We start from the raw sequence: 14,980 nt of genomic DNA, 5'->3' as shown, positions 1-14,980 counted from the left end.
TATAAAATCACAGCAAGAATATAATCAAATGCAATCAGAGGCAATGCTTCAAGGTTATTTATAGCATTAATTAGAGTGTTTCAGTTAAGCCTTTCCATTTTAAAGCTCTGTCAGTGCTAACTGTTGGAATAAAAAAGACTGTGTTAGTTGTTATAGAAATTCTGCCTTGATAGATCATTTTAAAATTAAACAATTGTTTCTTGCTGTTGTAGGACACGGTGTCAGTACACAGACCTAGCTTTTATGCAGAGAGATTCTTCAAATTCATGACTAACACGGTGTTTCGAAAGAATTCCTGTAAGTACCAAGTTCTGGGGCTGCTGTGCTGTGAGGTTTTACCTTGGCCTTGCTGCTGCAGGCTTCAGTAGGAGTCTGGGCTGGAGCCTGAACGGGGTTTTCCGGTGTGGTACAGCTGGGAGAGCTGGGGGTGTACAGCCTGAAGGTCTTAGGAGACTTTAGAGCCCCTTCCAGTGCTTAAAGGGGGCTTAGAAAAAGGAGAGGGAAGAACTTTTTATACAGACAGATAGTGACAGGCAAGGGGAAATTGTTTTGAGCTGTCAGGGTTAGATGAGAAGTTAGGAAATCTGAGGGTGGCCAGGCCCTGGCACAGGGTGCCCAGAGCAGCTGTGGCTGCCCCTGGATCCCTGGAAGTGTCCAAAGCCAGGTTGGACAGGGCTTGCAGCAACCTGCTCTAGTGCCCATGTCCCTGCCCATGGAGGGGGTGGAATGAGATGCATTTTTAAGGTCCTTTCCAACCCAAATCATTCCATGATATAGAGCAAAGCTAAGAACTGCAGAGCCCTCAGATTGTCACAGCTTGCCTTGGTCTGCTCAGGCTCCCACCCAGTCTCTGCACCTGACCTGGGTTCAGCCCACAAGGGATGTGTGTGTGGGCAGAGCCTCTCCTTGTGAAGGGAAAAACACCTTTGGTGTGACAGTAGCTGGTGGTGGTACTTTGACTCTCGGGTTTTCTGTGGGTGAAATGGCTCTGAGATATTAAAGAGTCTTTTTCCCAGCCCCATGACTGAAGAAGAAGTCAAGATTCCTCGGCTCTGGTTCTCAAGGTTGTTTACTTTCTCTTATCCATTACATTCTTTCTCTGACCTGCTGAGGTCTGTCCAGCAGACTGGCACACTGACCACCCTTGGGGTGGTGTTAGCTTTTTATACTAAGAACTACATGTACTTTATTTACTATAATTTTCCAATACCTATCACCTATGTTAGACAGTCTGTCTCTAAACCAATCCAGAAGTGTCACCATCCCAGCAGAAGACAGAGGACAAGAAGAAGGAGAAGGACAGGACACACCCAGATTCCTCCATCTTGCCTCTTGAACCCCCATTCTAAATCCCCAAAATTCTACTTTTCCACCCTGTGACAAATTAACCGTCATTCTACTCAAACTCTTGTGGCTTGTAAATCTTCGCACAAAGTTGACAATTTTCTCCAGGGGCTAAAATTGAAGGCACAGGTGTCTTTGACTCCGTGCCAAGGTCTCTGGGTCTCTGAGCCCCCTGCCAGGGTCTCGAATCCTCCAGGGCAGTCAGAGCAATGTCCTGGGTTCTGACATTTGACCTTCTCTGCCTCCCCCAGCTCTGAAGTCGTCCCCCTCCAAGAAAGGGCGCAGTGCCTTGCTGGCTGTGAAGACAGCAGGTCCCACAGCGGCGTTCTCAGCCAGCCAGCTGGCCTCCGACAAGGACGACACCCAGTACGACCTGCGGGCAGCCAGGAGCTACCCCACGCTGGACGATGAAGGTGACAGCCCCGCTCAGGGTACTGCCTCTGTGCTTACCCTCTCTTTCCTAGCAGTTCTTTAGGATCCTCCCTTGTTCTCATCAAGTTCCCCACTGTGCACCAACTGCAGATCTTTCCTCATGGATAGCTCTTCATTGCATGTCTTGCTGTGCTTTGCAGGTGCTAAACCTAACCAGGACAGGGAAGAAGGTAAGAGTGCATTGTTTTGTCACAGCACCAGCAGGTACTTGATGCGACACCTCTGCATCAAAGGAGACCGAATCCCTTCTTTGCAGCACTGTGGGGTTCTGCAGTAATAATGATCGCCTGCATCACTGCTGCAAGACAGCTGCTGCCAAGGGGCACCATAAGTCAGAGCCCAAAGCCAACAGAAAGTTGCATTTTCTACCCTTTAAAAAAAAGACTGGGGGGGTGACTGAGAACTGCAGCACTCCAATGACAGTGTTTGGGCAGTTATAACAGGCAGGATCTTGCCGTTGGAAAACAGAGGAATGGTCTGGTTCTGTGCTGCCTTTCCTTTACTTCCCTCTGGCTGCATTTACAGCTGAGTGCTGGAGGACAAGCTCCTCCAGTGCATGGGTGTTGGGTTGCTCCCTGTGCAAAGCACTGAACACTCAGTTCATCTCTTAATTCACTTGAATATTTATCCCTGGTGATCCAAGCCTTTAATCCAGCTTTGGTCACCAGTGAGAAGTCTTCACTGGCATTCTATTTCCTGCCTATTGTGCTGGAAGTGGTGCTGACTGGCTCTCCCCAGAGGATGCCTTGGGAGAGGCTGTCATGACCCAACTAAACTTCTGCCTGTCTGTGGTTTGAGTGCCCAGTCCCAGTGTGGGTGTGCAGGTTCATGGTGGAACAGCCTCGCACAGGGCTGCTGTAGGTGAAGTGTTGGTGTTTGACTTAATCATCTCTTCTTCCTGCCTCTCTCCTGCCCTGCCCTTGGCCAGCAGGCAGGCCAGACCTGCTCCCTTGCACTCCTCCTTCCTTTGAAGAAGCTACCACGGCCTCCATAGCCACGACACTATCGTCAACATCTCTGTCTGTTCCCGAGCGATCCCCCTCGGAGACCTCTGAGCAGCCCAGGTACAGGTGAGGAGATTTCCCTGCTCCCACTGGTGCTGAGTGGCTACTCTTGCTCTCTGTGCTGCAGATCCCACAGGCTGCCCTGCACTCTGCAATGCTAATGACCGATTTTAATTAAATCTCTCCTGGGAGCAAGCAGACACAGCTTTGATGGGATTAATTATTGCTGGAAGAAGTGTCAGCTGTTAAGTAGAACATCTCCCTCATGGGATGTGGAGGTAGATTTGGGGACAGTGCAGGATTTCTGGCTTAAATTGCTGCTCCAAACTCTCCTGTTTTCTTTCCACAGGAGGCGTACACACTCCTCGGGGCAGGATGGCAGGTGAGAAATGGCTCTCCTTTCTTCTTATCTCATCTTCTGTCTGCTGCACAGAGACCTCATGTTTATCCCTGTGCAAAGGTCACTTAGAGGGCTGAGTGGGAATTTCAGCAGCTCCAGGATTTTGGCATGGATGCTGAGCTGCTTCTGCAATCAGATGATCCCCATTTCTTATACAGAATTTTCCTTGCAAAGCAGATCTCTTAGTGCTTTGAAAACACCAATTATTTGATAGGAAAGGGGACAACAGTATTGTCCAAATTTACCCACCCACCCAGCATCAGAGTCAAGGAAGGTCATTTAAGTCCCTTTAAGCAAGTAAGTGAGCCCTGACAGCAGGAACATTCCTCCTCTGAGCATCTGCTTGTGGCCTGGGCAAAGTGAAAGGGTTTTGACTTTATGAGGCACTCAGCACCCTCAGTCCCCACAGAAGTAGCTTCCAGTGTTTTCAGAAATCTGTGAGGCTTTTTTCCTCCTGTGGTGTCTCAGAGCCAAGGGCAAGGTAGGACAGAAATGCTGTGCTGCAGAGGGGTGTCTGCTTTTAGAGGCTCTTATCATTATATTATTGTGCATTATTGTGGAATTGTCAGCAGGATCTGCACGAGGAGCCAGCAGATGCTGCTGGCTCTGCCCTCACTTTCCAGGACATTGTGTAGGTGTAGTAGGCTTTGGAATGACATCAGAGGCTCAGTCCTAGGATGTGCCATAGCCAGAGGAGCCTGACAGGCTGATGTCCTCTCTCCCTGCTGTCAGTGTTTGGTGCTTGGAAGGAAAGGTCTTTGGAAGATGAGAGTTTGGCCCACATTACAGGCATCTGCTGTTGTTCCAAGCTTTGAGTGATTTACTGAGTTCAGTTGACAAGCACTGTGAAAAAATTCCTTTCTGTGGTATTTCCTAATGAAAATACCTCTGGATGTTGCATGTTGCTGAATCCTGCCCTGGAGGGCAGGGACCTGCTCACTGTGAGAAGTGTCAGGGACTTGTGAAGCATCTCATTTCCTGCAGAATCCAGTGTTAGAAATTGCTGAAAATTGGAGACTTAAACCCAGGCCCCAGTGGTGGGACCCATGTAGCAAATGCAGGGACTTCATCCAAAACAGTTCAGACTCATTGGTACCTCCTGGAGGGAGGGAGCTGCTGTAGTATGTGACTGCTCCTCCAGAAATGGGTCAGGTGAGTCAGAGTGACCTGGGAGCATTCAGGGAGCTCAGTGGCTTGGTCAGAGTAGATCTGTCACAGACTTGTCAGAGCTACACTGACTGTCTGCAGGTGTGGCCACCTTTGCTGTTTTTTGCCTAGTTTGTCCCTTTCTAATCTTCCATGTGCCCTTCCTGGGAGAGTAGGGATCTGTGCACTTGTGGAGCTCTCTGGGATCCCCTGGTGAAAACCACTGCAAACACAAATTTATTAAAGCAAGAATTTACATTCCTGAGCTGAGATGGAGAAAACCTTACCCAATTTGCTCAAGAATGTGTCGTGCCTCTGGTTATTCTGGTCTGCTGGGGAATTCAGTCCAGGTTTGAGGTCCAGCCCTGTGAGGAAGAGTGTAGCAAGTTCTGTGCATGGAGCTGGATTGAAATGCTGCCCACTGATCAGAGCCAGCCCTGCAGGAGCATGGCAGTGCTGCAGTGAACCCAGGCTCAGCCCTTCTCTGACAGCTGCCCCTTGGCTGGGCAGGCTCCTGCTCCTCCTTCCCATGGGGACAGTGCAGCCAGCCCTGCTGGCACAAGTAATTACTTTAATAGCATGAGGAATTAAAGTGAAGATTGTCAGAAACAGTTCCAGATAAATCTCAACCCTGGAACAGCTTTGGTGTGCTGGGAGTCTTGGAGGAGGTCGGAGGCTCTGGCCTGGGTGCTAGGCTAACTCTGGACACAGCTTTTCCCTGGAGGTCAGTTCTCTTTGCTCCCATGCTCCATTTGGCACTGCCCATCTTTCCTGCTGCATTGGCTGTTAAACTCCTTTGCTCTTGTCCTCTTTTCCCACCTTGTTATTCCTGAGTGCTGTAATCTTCCCTCTCTTTCTCCTGGGAGTTTGGGTTATCCAAACCCTCAGTCCTGGGAAGTCTGAGTGCTCCCTCTGAGCTTAAATCAGCCACTGAATCTGTGCTGGGAGCCCAGTGCCACAGCAGCAGCAGCGGCAGCTGTGTGCTGGGGCAGAACTGCACAGGAGGCTTGGCTGGCTCTGGACTGATTCAAGCTGACTTAAAATTGAGGACTATGCATAACTCATGTCCAGCTGAGTCTTTGGGCCTGTCTCCCCTTTGGTTTCCAGGTCGCACGAGGAGGTGCGGGTCCAGGAGGAGGTTCAGCAAATCAGTGTCGAGCTGGAGCCCAAGTGTGATGTTGAGATTGTAGCTCCTGAAGAAGTCAAAGAGTGAGTGTTTTAGAGTGTTGCAGATCCCACCCAGTGGGTTTTGAGCTGTGCCTGCTTGTGCTGGAGGCTTTGCTGGAGTCATGGGTGTTCAGTGAGGCTGAGCACAGTACTGACCTGACCTGCCCTGATGTGACCTTTCAGGATGTGATAGCATAGCATCTTCAGAAGCTCCTCTGTAATAAATCCGTTTTGCTTGCTCCTGTCCTGACTGCAGTGACTAGACTGTCATTTCTTTCCCCTGTGCAGAGAGGCAGCTTCTTCAGCCTGTGCCATTGTCACATCCACAGCCACCATAGAGGTGGAGACGGCCAGCCAGGCCTCGGAGCCAGCCAGCCAGGCCTCGGATGAAGACGACGTGCCAGTCACAGACATTTACTTTGTAAGAGACCTTCTCCACCTGGCCCTTGGGGGGTGATGGGAAGGGTTGGACAAGGCTGTCAGTATCATTCCAGGGAGTCAGGTGGGCTGTGGCTGCCCTGCACCATCTTGGTGTGAAGCACCTTGAGACCTCCGTGCTGGGTGGGTTTTTGAATGCAGGGAACTGGATTAAACTTGGAGAACTCAGAACAGCATCTAGTGGGGCTCACACTGGTGGCACTCCTGCTGTGGACGTAGCTGTAGCTGTGCTGCTCCACTTCCAAGCACAAGTGTTTGTCTAGGCCAGCACATTTGCTCCTGGGACAAGCCAAGGTGATGTGGGTGCAACAGAGAGGTTGGTTCTTCCTCAGCCAGAGATCTTGGCTGCTTTCCTGACACAAGCATGGCCTAGACCCAAAGGGAGGTGGTTGCAAAGGGCGACCCTGGGCTCTGGTGAACTCCGGCTTTTCCTTTCCCTGCAGGCTGCATTAGGTGATGCAGTGGGAGTCTAGTGCTGAGCCAGGGAGTAAGTTGGTGGTTGGCAGCAGCGTGCCGTGGAGCCTGGCGCTGATCCTCACTCAGCTCCCACAATGGCTGAGCAACTTCTGCAGACCAGAGAAGAGGTTTTTTTAGCAACATGTACCTGTCCCATGGATTCCCAGAGCACAGCTGAGTGCCTGTCCCATGAGAGCTGAGCTCTCTCTTGTGCCTGGGCACTGGAACCCTCATTAAAAGAGGTGCCTGGCTCCTCCCTGCTCGGACTTGTTGCTGTTAGTTCTGTGGTGCTGGAGACAAGCTGAGCCCATGCAATGGGCTCCTTCAGGCTAAACTAAAATGCAGCAGTGGCCTTTCCCTGGACTCTTGTGACTCTGCTGCAGAGCTGCTCACTCATTGCTGAGTTGCTCTGAGTCTTGTGGGAGCTGTGGAAGGAATCAGCCCTGTTTTACAGCTTGTTTGGGGTTGGATGCATGCTGTTCAAAATGCAAACGGCTCCTCTAACACTGCCCCCTCCTTGCCTGTGGATGGCAGCTGTGTGCAGGCAGATCCTGCCTGCTCCCCTGGCAAGTGTCTTCTAGTGAGGGTCAGCTGCTCTTCCTCCCTGTCCCTGGGCGTATGGACTGCCCCCAGCTTGAGGGGCACCTCTCTCCAAGAGAAAATTCTGCAGAATGTGTTCACAGAGAGTGTGACTGACTGCTCATCAGCATTTCATACTTCATCTGAGTCCGAATTTTGCATTAAATGTGTGTTGTGTGCTGTGGAGTGTTTATCACTGCTGGGATGAAGGGAAAAGCTGATTTGAGTTCCCATGGGCACTCTCCTTGGAAAACCACTTGAGCTGGAGCTCAGGTGAGGCTGCACGCATGCGCTCAAGTAGCACCACAGCTGCTCCTGCAGGAGTGCTCAGGGGCAGTGGTGGGTGAAGGGATGGTGTGTGCAGAGGAGGATTTGGCCAGTCCCAGGAGAACTGTGGTCTGATGACTGAAGTCTGCCCCCGGAGAGCACTTCATTCTCCTGTTTATCCCCAGGGAATAAAAGTGCAGAGTGTGGCAGGGCAGGGGTGCCGCTCTTCCCTGCACGGCTTTCCCACCTGCTCACCCGTTCAGGCCTGGAGTTGCCCAACCCCTTGTTTTTTGCTTTCTCTTTCATCCTCTCTTTCACATCACCCTTTTTTTCCTCTGTTTCCTTTCTCACCTCACTTGTCCTGGGGCCACTCAGTTCACAGATGGGAGGTACTGGATTTACTCTCCCCGCCAGCGCAGACTCCGAACTACCTCGCATTCCTCTGGGATTGTAAGTGACCATGCCAGCACAGCATGTAGGGGAGCAGAGCTGCAGCTTTGAAACACTGGGGCCAGCATCCCATTTCTCTCAATGGCTGGGGCTCTGGATTGAGTGGGATTAGGAACCAGCCCAGCAGAAATTACACCGGTGGATCTTGTAGGATCTGAGAGAATCATGAGCTCTGTCCCTTTTCTGCAGACTGGTGACACAGCTCCTACCCTGGGATGGGCTGTAGTGTCCCCCAGCCCTTGGGAAAACTGACAGCAGTGAGGCCCTGGCACAGGTTACCCAGAGAACCTGTGGTTGCCCTCTCTCTGGAAATGTCCAAGGTCAGACTGGATAGGCTTGAAGCAGCCTGAGTTAGTGGAAGGTGTCCCTGCCCATGGCAAGGGGGGATGCTTGGTGATCTTCCATCCCCAAATGTTCTGTGATTCTTAGTACCAGATCTGGCCAGAGAGGCACCAGGGCCTCTGTAGGTGATGTCAGGCTCAGCTCCCTCAGCCCAGGAAGAGGGTTTGAAAGGTACCATTAAGATGTTTTGAAGGTTTTAAGACTCCAGTAGCAAACAGAACTGTTTTAGCTTGTGGGGAGCATCTCATAAACCAAATGAGGCAGGAGCTGGTACTGAGTTAGGGCTGGTTTCAGCTCTCCAGCCTTTCTCAGCATCACCAGTGTGCTCCCTCCTCACTGAAGGTGTTCTGTGAGCAGGCAAGCTTTTCCTTTCCAAAAGATGCAGGGAAGCATTTCAGCTTTTAGGGGCTGAATCTAGAGCTGAGATTGTTCTGGGGTTTAGCATTTAGCTTTTCATGCTTTGGGAGAGCTGCTGTCCCCAGGGGGTGGTGGCAGTGCTGCCGGAGCCTCGCTGGTGCAGCCTGGTGCTCCCATTTGGGTTACAGGCAGGGTGCATGGGGAAGCAGGGGCAGGAATGTGCCCCTGGCTGTTGCTGATGGCATGAGGAAGGTGCTGCTGGGCAAATAGGCAACTCCTCCTGCAACCCCTCCTGCGCCTCAGCTGGGTTTGGGTGCTCTGGCACCGGGAGGGGTAATGCCAAGCACTGGGTGCTCCTTTATCTCCCGCAACTCCCCGCATGCATCCAAGCTCCTAAAAGGCTCTGAAAGAGACTGGCTGGAATATTTGGTTCAGTCAGGATGAATGAACCATCATGGATGAAAAAGAGGATGTGGGACAAGCTTGATGTGGTCAGGAGGTTTCCTGTACCTCTGACAGAGCCCTGTGAGAAGCTCCAGACAGGCTTCTCAGCCTTCCTTTCTCCCAGCAGTCTCTACTAATGGAGCTGCAGTTACTGGGGGGTTCAGCATGTGGAGCCCAGTGCTTCAAAGCTTCTCTGGCTTCCTGTAGATCCTTGTACATTGTAGACTGTCACGCTCAGTTCCTGGGCTGGGAACACTGCAGCCTTCTTCCAAACACTCAGTTCTGCTTCTCTTCCTTTGCAAATGCCAGGTGGGTCACAGGGGGCAGTTTCTTCTCTGTGGGAGCTCCTCTGGAGACAAAAGAGCCTGTTTCCAATGTAAATGGGGCCCCCCTGGAAACACTGGCAGCAGAGACCAGCCCTTGAATCTGTGCTGTGTAGACAGCAGAGTGTGTCTTCTCACAGCAATACCCAGTGCTCTGATAACTGTCCCTCAAGGCACACCTCCTTCCCCTCATTCTTTCCAGGGTCCAGCTGTGTTTTGCCTCCTGTGTTGTACTTGTTCCCATCACCCAAATCTCAGCAATAACTGTTTCCTTTCTGTGGCCACCATCCTCCATGGTCTCACCCCAGCCCCACTGCCTTCTGCAGAGAAGGAGGAAGGCACAACAAACAAATCCAGTTTCCCTGTAAAAACCCTCCTGGATATCAGTTTGTAGCATGCACAGGGCTCTGGAAATGGAAGGGTGAGAGCTGGTAGCAGGTCAGAGGAGCCCAGAGCTGTCACTGCTCTTAGGTAAGTCACTTCCCAAATCTCTCGGTTTCTCTGGAGCCAGGATGATGCCATGGCCGGGAGCTGAGGTTTCCCTTACATCTCAAAAGCTCTAAAACTCCATCCCTATGAGAGGAGAGGGTGTGCCACCCCCACTGCAGCTGGCACAGTGTCCCGGTTGGCAGGGAGCCAGTATGTGCTGAGGATGAGGAGGGCTCCTCTGCTGAGAGCTGCCTCTGGGCTCAGTGCTCTCCCTCCAGGTGGACAGCTGTTCTTACTGTATTGTTTCCTGCTCTTTTTATTTTCTCCTTTTATGTTTTCCTCTTCTCTCCTTTGCTCCCTGCTCTGCTGCTGCTCTCCCTGCATTCTCCCTGCCGTCTCTGGCCACTCTGGCAGCCGACAGACGAGAGGAGTTGGGTTTACTCCCCGCTCCACTATAGCACTCAGCTCCACTCTGTCTCCGATGAGGAGAGCGATACAGTAAGTGTCCAAAGCCGTGTGCCGGGCGCCCGCTGCGTTGGGCTCGCAGGTTGTGCTCCCTCTGCAAGGCCAGCTCGGCCTCTGGCAGCGTGGGGCTCCTGCATGGCTGCGGCAGAGCCCGGTTGCCTCTCAAGTCTGCTCTGTGCTGGCAGAGCCCTGGCCTGCTCAGCAAGGGTTGTGGTTTATTCCAGTTGTTTGGTGCAGGAAAAACTTTGGGGAGCTCAGGTTTCCCAGACATGTTGCCATTTCTGGAGGATGTAGAACAGCCTCTGGTTGTGCTGGGAAGCTGGCGGGACAGAGACCTGATTGATGTGGGCACTGGTGCTCAGGGTTTGATCCTCTTTCCTCTCATGACCAGAAAGACATTGAGGGGCTGGGACATGTCCAGAGAAGTGAGTGGACATGGGGAAGGGGCTGGAACAAAAGTGTGATAAGGATCAGCTGGGGGGGCTCAGCCTGGAGAAAAAGAGGCTCAAGGGGGACCTTGTTCTCCACAACTCCCTGACAGGAGGGGGCAGCCAGGTGGGGGTCAGGTTCTGCTCCCAGGGAACAAGGGACAAGAGAAGAGGAAACAGCCTCAAACTGTGCTAGGGGCGGTTTAGATTGGATATTTGGTAAAATGTCTTGACTGAACGGGGGTTGTCAGGTACTGGAACTGGCTGCCCAGGGCAGTGGTGGTGCCAGTGTTCCTGGAAGTGTTCAGATGTCATGTGGCTGTGACACCTGGGGACATGGGTTAGTGGTGAACATGATGGTGGTGCTGGGCTGATGCTGAATTTGGTATTCTTGGAGATCTTTTCCCACCTTAACGATTCCATGATTCTGTGACTCTGTTCTCTCTGCCTCTTGCAGTAATCTCTATGCAGACACAGAAGTCCCAGAGAGCAGCGATTCCCTCTGCAGGTCGATGTGTTCCCTTTTCGTTGATGCAGCCATTCCAGTGGGATAGGGAAGAGCTTGCTGACACCAGTATTGCTGCACTGCAGGATCCCGGGCACTGCGTTTCAGAATGGAGCAAAACTATAACCATGTATTTCTACTCACCCCAGATGTGGGCAGCAAAGAAACCACCTGCTCACCCGCAGCTCCCAGCAGAGAATTCTAGCTGGGTGTAGAGAATCCTGGGTAGTTACACAGTGTTTTCCAGATGTGCACTACCATAGCTACCTATCCATGTGTGATACTGTGAACCTTTTTAATTTTTTAATCATGTATTTATTTCTTTTATCTTTGCACAGAGACAGCACAAATGTGCTTTTTCAAACATTTAGTTTACTGCACTTTTTTTTCTTTTTTCTTTCTTTTTTTCTTTTTTTTTTTTTTTTTTGGTCATATATTTGTGCATCAAAAAAGGAGCATGAGACTTCACCGAAGAATGGGTAGGAGCACGTTGCTGGGGAGGGCAGGGAGCAGAGTGGCTTCATGTGAGGCAGCAGTGTGGTCTCACCGGCTGAGGGAGTCAGGAGGTTTAAGGCTGTCCAGACACTACCACGGTTTTTCCAAGTGGCCCAAGGCAAATCACTAAACCACTCTGTGCCTCGGTTTCCCCCGTGCTAATGGGTGCACAGTACCTGCTTCCATTACAGCACTTAAACCCTGGGATGAAAGGTGCTATGAAAATGAAATGTATTAAAGGCCATGGAATAGAATCGCTCCCATGTTACCATAGTCCAAAGCAGCCATGCCAATTCACTTGGATCCAAACTCTCTAGTGACTTCTCCTGTCTGTGACACCATGCGGGACAGCACACAGTTCCTGGTGACAGTGACATGGACTCCTCAGCTCTCCCCGAAGTCGTGATGGGTTCCAGCTCCCCCCTGTGCTGCACTGCTGCGCCACCCCTCCCTCTGTGCTTGGAGTCCACACCTCATCCAAGTGGCCACTGACTGCTCCAGCCCTGCAGGCACAGACAGATGGGAACTGGGCACCTGCCAAGCCCGGCCACATTGGAGGGCAGTTTCCCCACTCTGCCCAGCCCACGTGGGGCTTGTCCAGACCCTGCATCCTCACCGAGCCCCTCAGCCCCTCACGTGCTCGTGGGTGTACCCTGGGGTCACGGACACTGGGTTCACATGTCCCCTCTGCTCCACAGGGCAGGTAGGGACACAAGGGCACATCCAGTCACTGGAGGCAGGAACAGGAGCCTGGCTGTGCCACGGAATTGTGCCAGCACTGCTGTGCTCACGGACTCTTCGACAGAAAGCTGGGTGACTAGGGTGCTGCCTGGGGTCACGTCTGCTGGTGGAAATCCCTACTGTGGTGTCTGAAAGGGTTTGCTTTGCAAGGACTGTGGGCTATAGGTGAGAGAATTTGATGTCAGAGGTAGTGTTCAGGCTCATTCATCAGCAGGACACATATCATAGCATAGTCTGGAATCCAGCAATCCTGTCCTCATCTCCCAGAGAGAAAAGAGGAAGTCCTTTAGACCTGAGGGAGACAGTTCTTGTTTGTGTGCTTTATGAACCTCGCTTAAGAAAGAGTCTCTTTATTCCCTTTACAATCTTCATTGTCCTTGGGATTCCAGCTAGAGGGGTGGGGAAGCAGGACCCTGCTCTCAGGCCTCAGCCCCCACAATCTCTTCACAGCAGCACTCAGGAGTGGTTATGCTGGGTCCCAGAAGGTAGCTGGGCTGATGGGAAGCTCTTCCTTCTGTACTGTACTGAACTTAGTGAGAATCTTCAGGAATTGATGTTTTTTTTTTCTTGCCCAGAATACAGGACCTGGACTTCCCTTCCCTGCCTGTAGATGCAGAAGGCTGTGAGTTGTGCTTCTTGGAAGCATAGTCGGGGGATTGTGCAAGTTGCTGCTGCTCATGTATCCATGTATTTACCAAATAGTCTATCAAAAGTCTCTCCAGAAACTCTCCCCTTTCTGTCGCTGCTTGGCAGCTCGTTCTCCCAGCTGCAGCTCCTGTCCCACCCCACCTTCCTGTGCCACCCAGGGGGCTCTGCAGGCTGGGGGGCTCAGGGGTTGGTGAAGGGGAATGGGAACCATGCAATACCTACAGCCTCACCTGCCTTTGGGCTCAAGGCAAGGTGCTTCAAAAAGCTAAAAATTCAACGTTTTTCCTCCAGCAGTGTGTGTAGAACGGCCAGAGGAAGCCGCATCCCTGCTGCACCTGCTGCTCTTGGGTGCTGTGCTGGAGGAGGGGGCTCTGGGGGGAACCAGGGTGGGCTTGAGCTGTTCTGAGCCAGGCCCCTGCCCTGGGACCACCTCAGTCAGGAGCTGGAGGGTTTGGCCTCATCAGGTCTTTCCAGCCACCTGAAATCAAGCATCTTTTTTGAGACGGTTCAAGCATTGCTGGTGGAGATTTTATTCCTTCCCCTCATTTCTAGGGGGTCTCTAAAGCTGCTTGGTGTGTGTGCAGGGAGTGTCCCAGAGAATGAGCTTTGTGAGCTGGAGCTGTGCTTGGGTCCTGAGAGAGGGGGTGAACCCAGAGCTCCTGCAGCATGTTCATTCAGTTCAAAGAATTGTCTTCTCTTTTTGAGATGATCCTTGTGCAGTTCTGTAATGCTGGACCCTTTGGAGCAGGTCTGGATGGGCTGGGGTGGTCCTGTAAGAGGACAGGCAAAGGCTTAGAACAGCTTTGACAAGGGGGAAACTTTCTGTAGAAAAATGTTGATCTGAAATGGAAACTGCGCCTGTTCAAGCTGGCACAATCCCTGCGGTGCCACCTCCTGTCCAAGCAGCTCCCAGTGCTGGGGAACTGCTTCTCACAGAGCCTGAAAGGACCTTGGATTTTAGAGCTCATTCTTGGCCCTCTCTGCATGGCACTGCAAGGGAGCAGCAGAAGCTCTGGAGCATGTCACAGGCACTGCCAGTGCTGCCTGAGCAGGAACAGCACTTGCCCATGGGAAAGAGCATCCCTGGTCTGAGTGTTCCTCCATCTGCACCTCAACTCATTCTGGACTTGAGGTGCTGTTCTCTGCCAGGCTCCCTTTAGTGACCCAACAGGTGCTGTCCAGGCTCTCCACCATTAAAGGAGGCACCATGAGTCTTGTACTCTAATTTGACCCCGCAGGACAGCCCCTTCCCACACAGGCCTGTGCCACTGCTGTCCTTCATCCCCAAGGTCCCAGCTGGGATCTCAGACTCTGTGGGACGTGCCCTGACCACTGCCTGGCGCTGGGGCTGTAGGTGAGCTCTCCCTGCCAGATAAAGGGCTGGCAGGAGAAAATGGGCATCTCTGTCCTAGAGTTTGCAGTCGGGCTCCTGTAAAGGCTCTGGGGCAAACCGAGGAGCTCGCAGAGACCCTCAACACACGCAGAGGGAATGCAGCGTTTGGTTGCCGCTGCCTCTCCGGCCACGTGTGCTGAATTGCATGGTGGGGAGTGTTTTAGTGAAGCCAGAGCATTCACAGGCATTGGTCCGAGGCAGGCAGAGGCGTTTGCAGGGCTCCATCGCCCCCCGCATTCCCCTTCTCATTCCCAGCCACTGCTCCAGCGCTTCCCGAATGGACAAGGAGAAAGCCAGGTCACGGCTGAGGGGTTTTCTGTCCATGTCTACCCGCGCCACGTCTGTCCTGGTGGCTGTCCCTGTCCACACGTGTCCCGGTGGATGTCCCCGTGGATGTCGCTGTTCGCACGCGTGTCCGTGTCCGCGCTGCGCGTGCACCGTGTGCCGCATGTCCGGCGGAGGGGGCGCGGCGGGACGGGGGCGCAGATATTGGGGCGTGATCCCGCCTCTGCTCCGGGAGCTCGGGGCCTGGGCGCTGTTTTTCTTTTCTCTCGGTTGTTTTGAGGGTTTTTCCCCTCCTCCGGGGAGCCCCTTTCCAGAGCTCTGTACCCCGCTCCCATAAAGCGTTCCGCAGTCTGTGCTGAATTCCGCGCCCTCCGCCTCTCTGTGCGCCGCGGGGATCGGCCAGGCTCCGCCCCCGCCGCGGGGCTGCCCGCCGCCCGCCTGT

General features: G+C 52.7%; 1 protein-coding gene across 6 annotated transcripts in view; it reads left to right on the top strand.

Moving 5' to 3' along the window:
• PIP5K1C (phosphatidylinositol-4-phosphate 5-kinase type 1 gamma) overlaps positions 1–14,898 on the top strand; it is a 53,415-nt gene extending 38,517 nt beyond the window's left edge. For 2 of the 6 annotated variants that reach the window (XM_050986178.1, XM_050986182.1), the window contains exons 11-19: positions 213–297; positions 1,596–1,757; positions 1,917–1,946; positions 2,705–2,846; positions 3,130–3,162; positions 5,434–5,535; positions 5,782–5,914; positions 7,609–7,683; positions 10,929–14,898. In XM_050986178.1, the coding sequence (XP_050842135.1) occupies positions 213–297; positions 1,596–1,757; positions 1,917–1,946; positions 2,705–2,846; positions 3,130–3,162; positions 5,434–5,535; positions 5,782–5,914; positions 7,609–7,683; positions 10,929–10,931 (765 nt within the window). In that variant the 3' untranslated portion in view covers positions 10,932–14,898. Of the gene's footprint in view, positions 1–212; positions 298–1,595; positions 1,758–1,916; positions 1,947–2,704; positions 2,847–3,129; positions 3,163–5,433; positions 5,536–5,781; positions 5,915–6,374; positions 7,147–7,608; positions 7,684–10,928 lie in introns of those variants that run through there. The other 4 variants (XM_050986179.1, XM_050986180.1, XM_050986183.1 and 1 more) reach the window with 4 other exon arrangements.
• Positions 14,899–14,980: the final 82 nt, after the last annotated feature.

This window comes from Serinus canaria, chromosome 28, assembly GCF_022539315.1.
Source record: "Serinus canaria isolate serCan28SL12 chromosome 28, serCan2020, whole genome shotgun sequence".
NCBI classification, from domain to species: Eukaryota; Metazoa; Chordata; class Aves; order Passeriformes; family Fringillidae; genus Serinus; species Serinus canaria.
The sequence above is the reverse complement of the archived record's forward strand: the minus strand, read 5'-3'. Positions and strand labels throughout refer to the sequence as shown.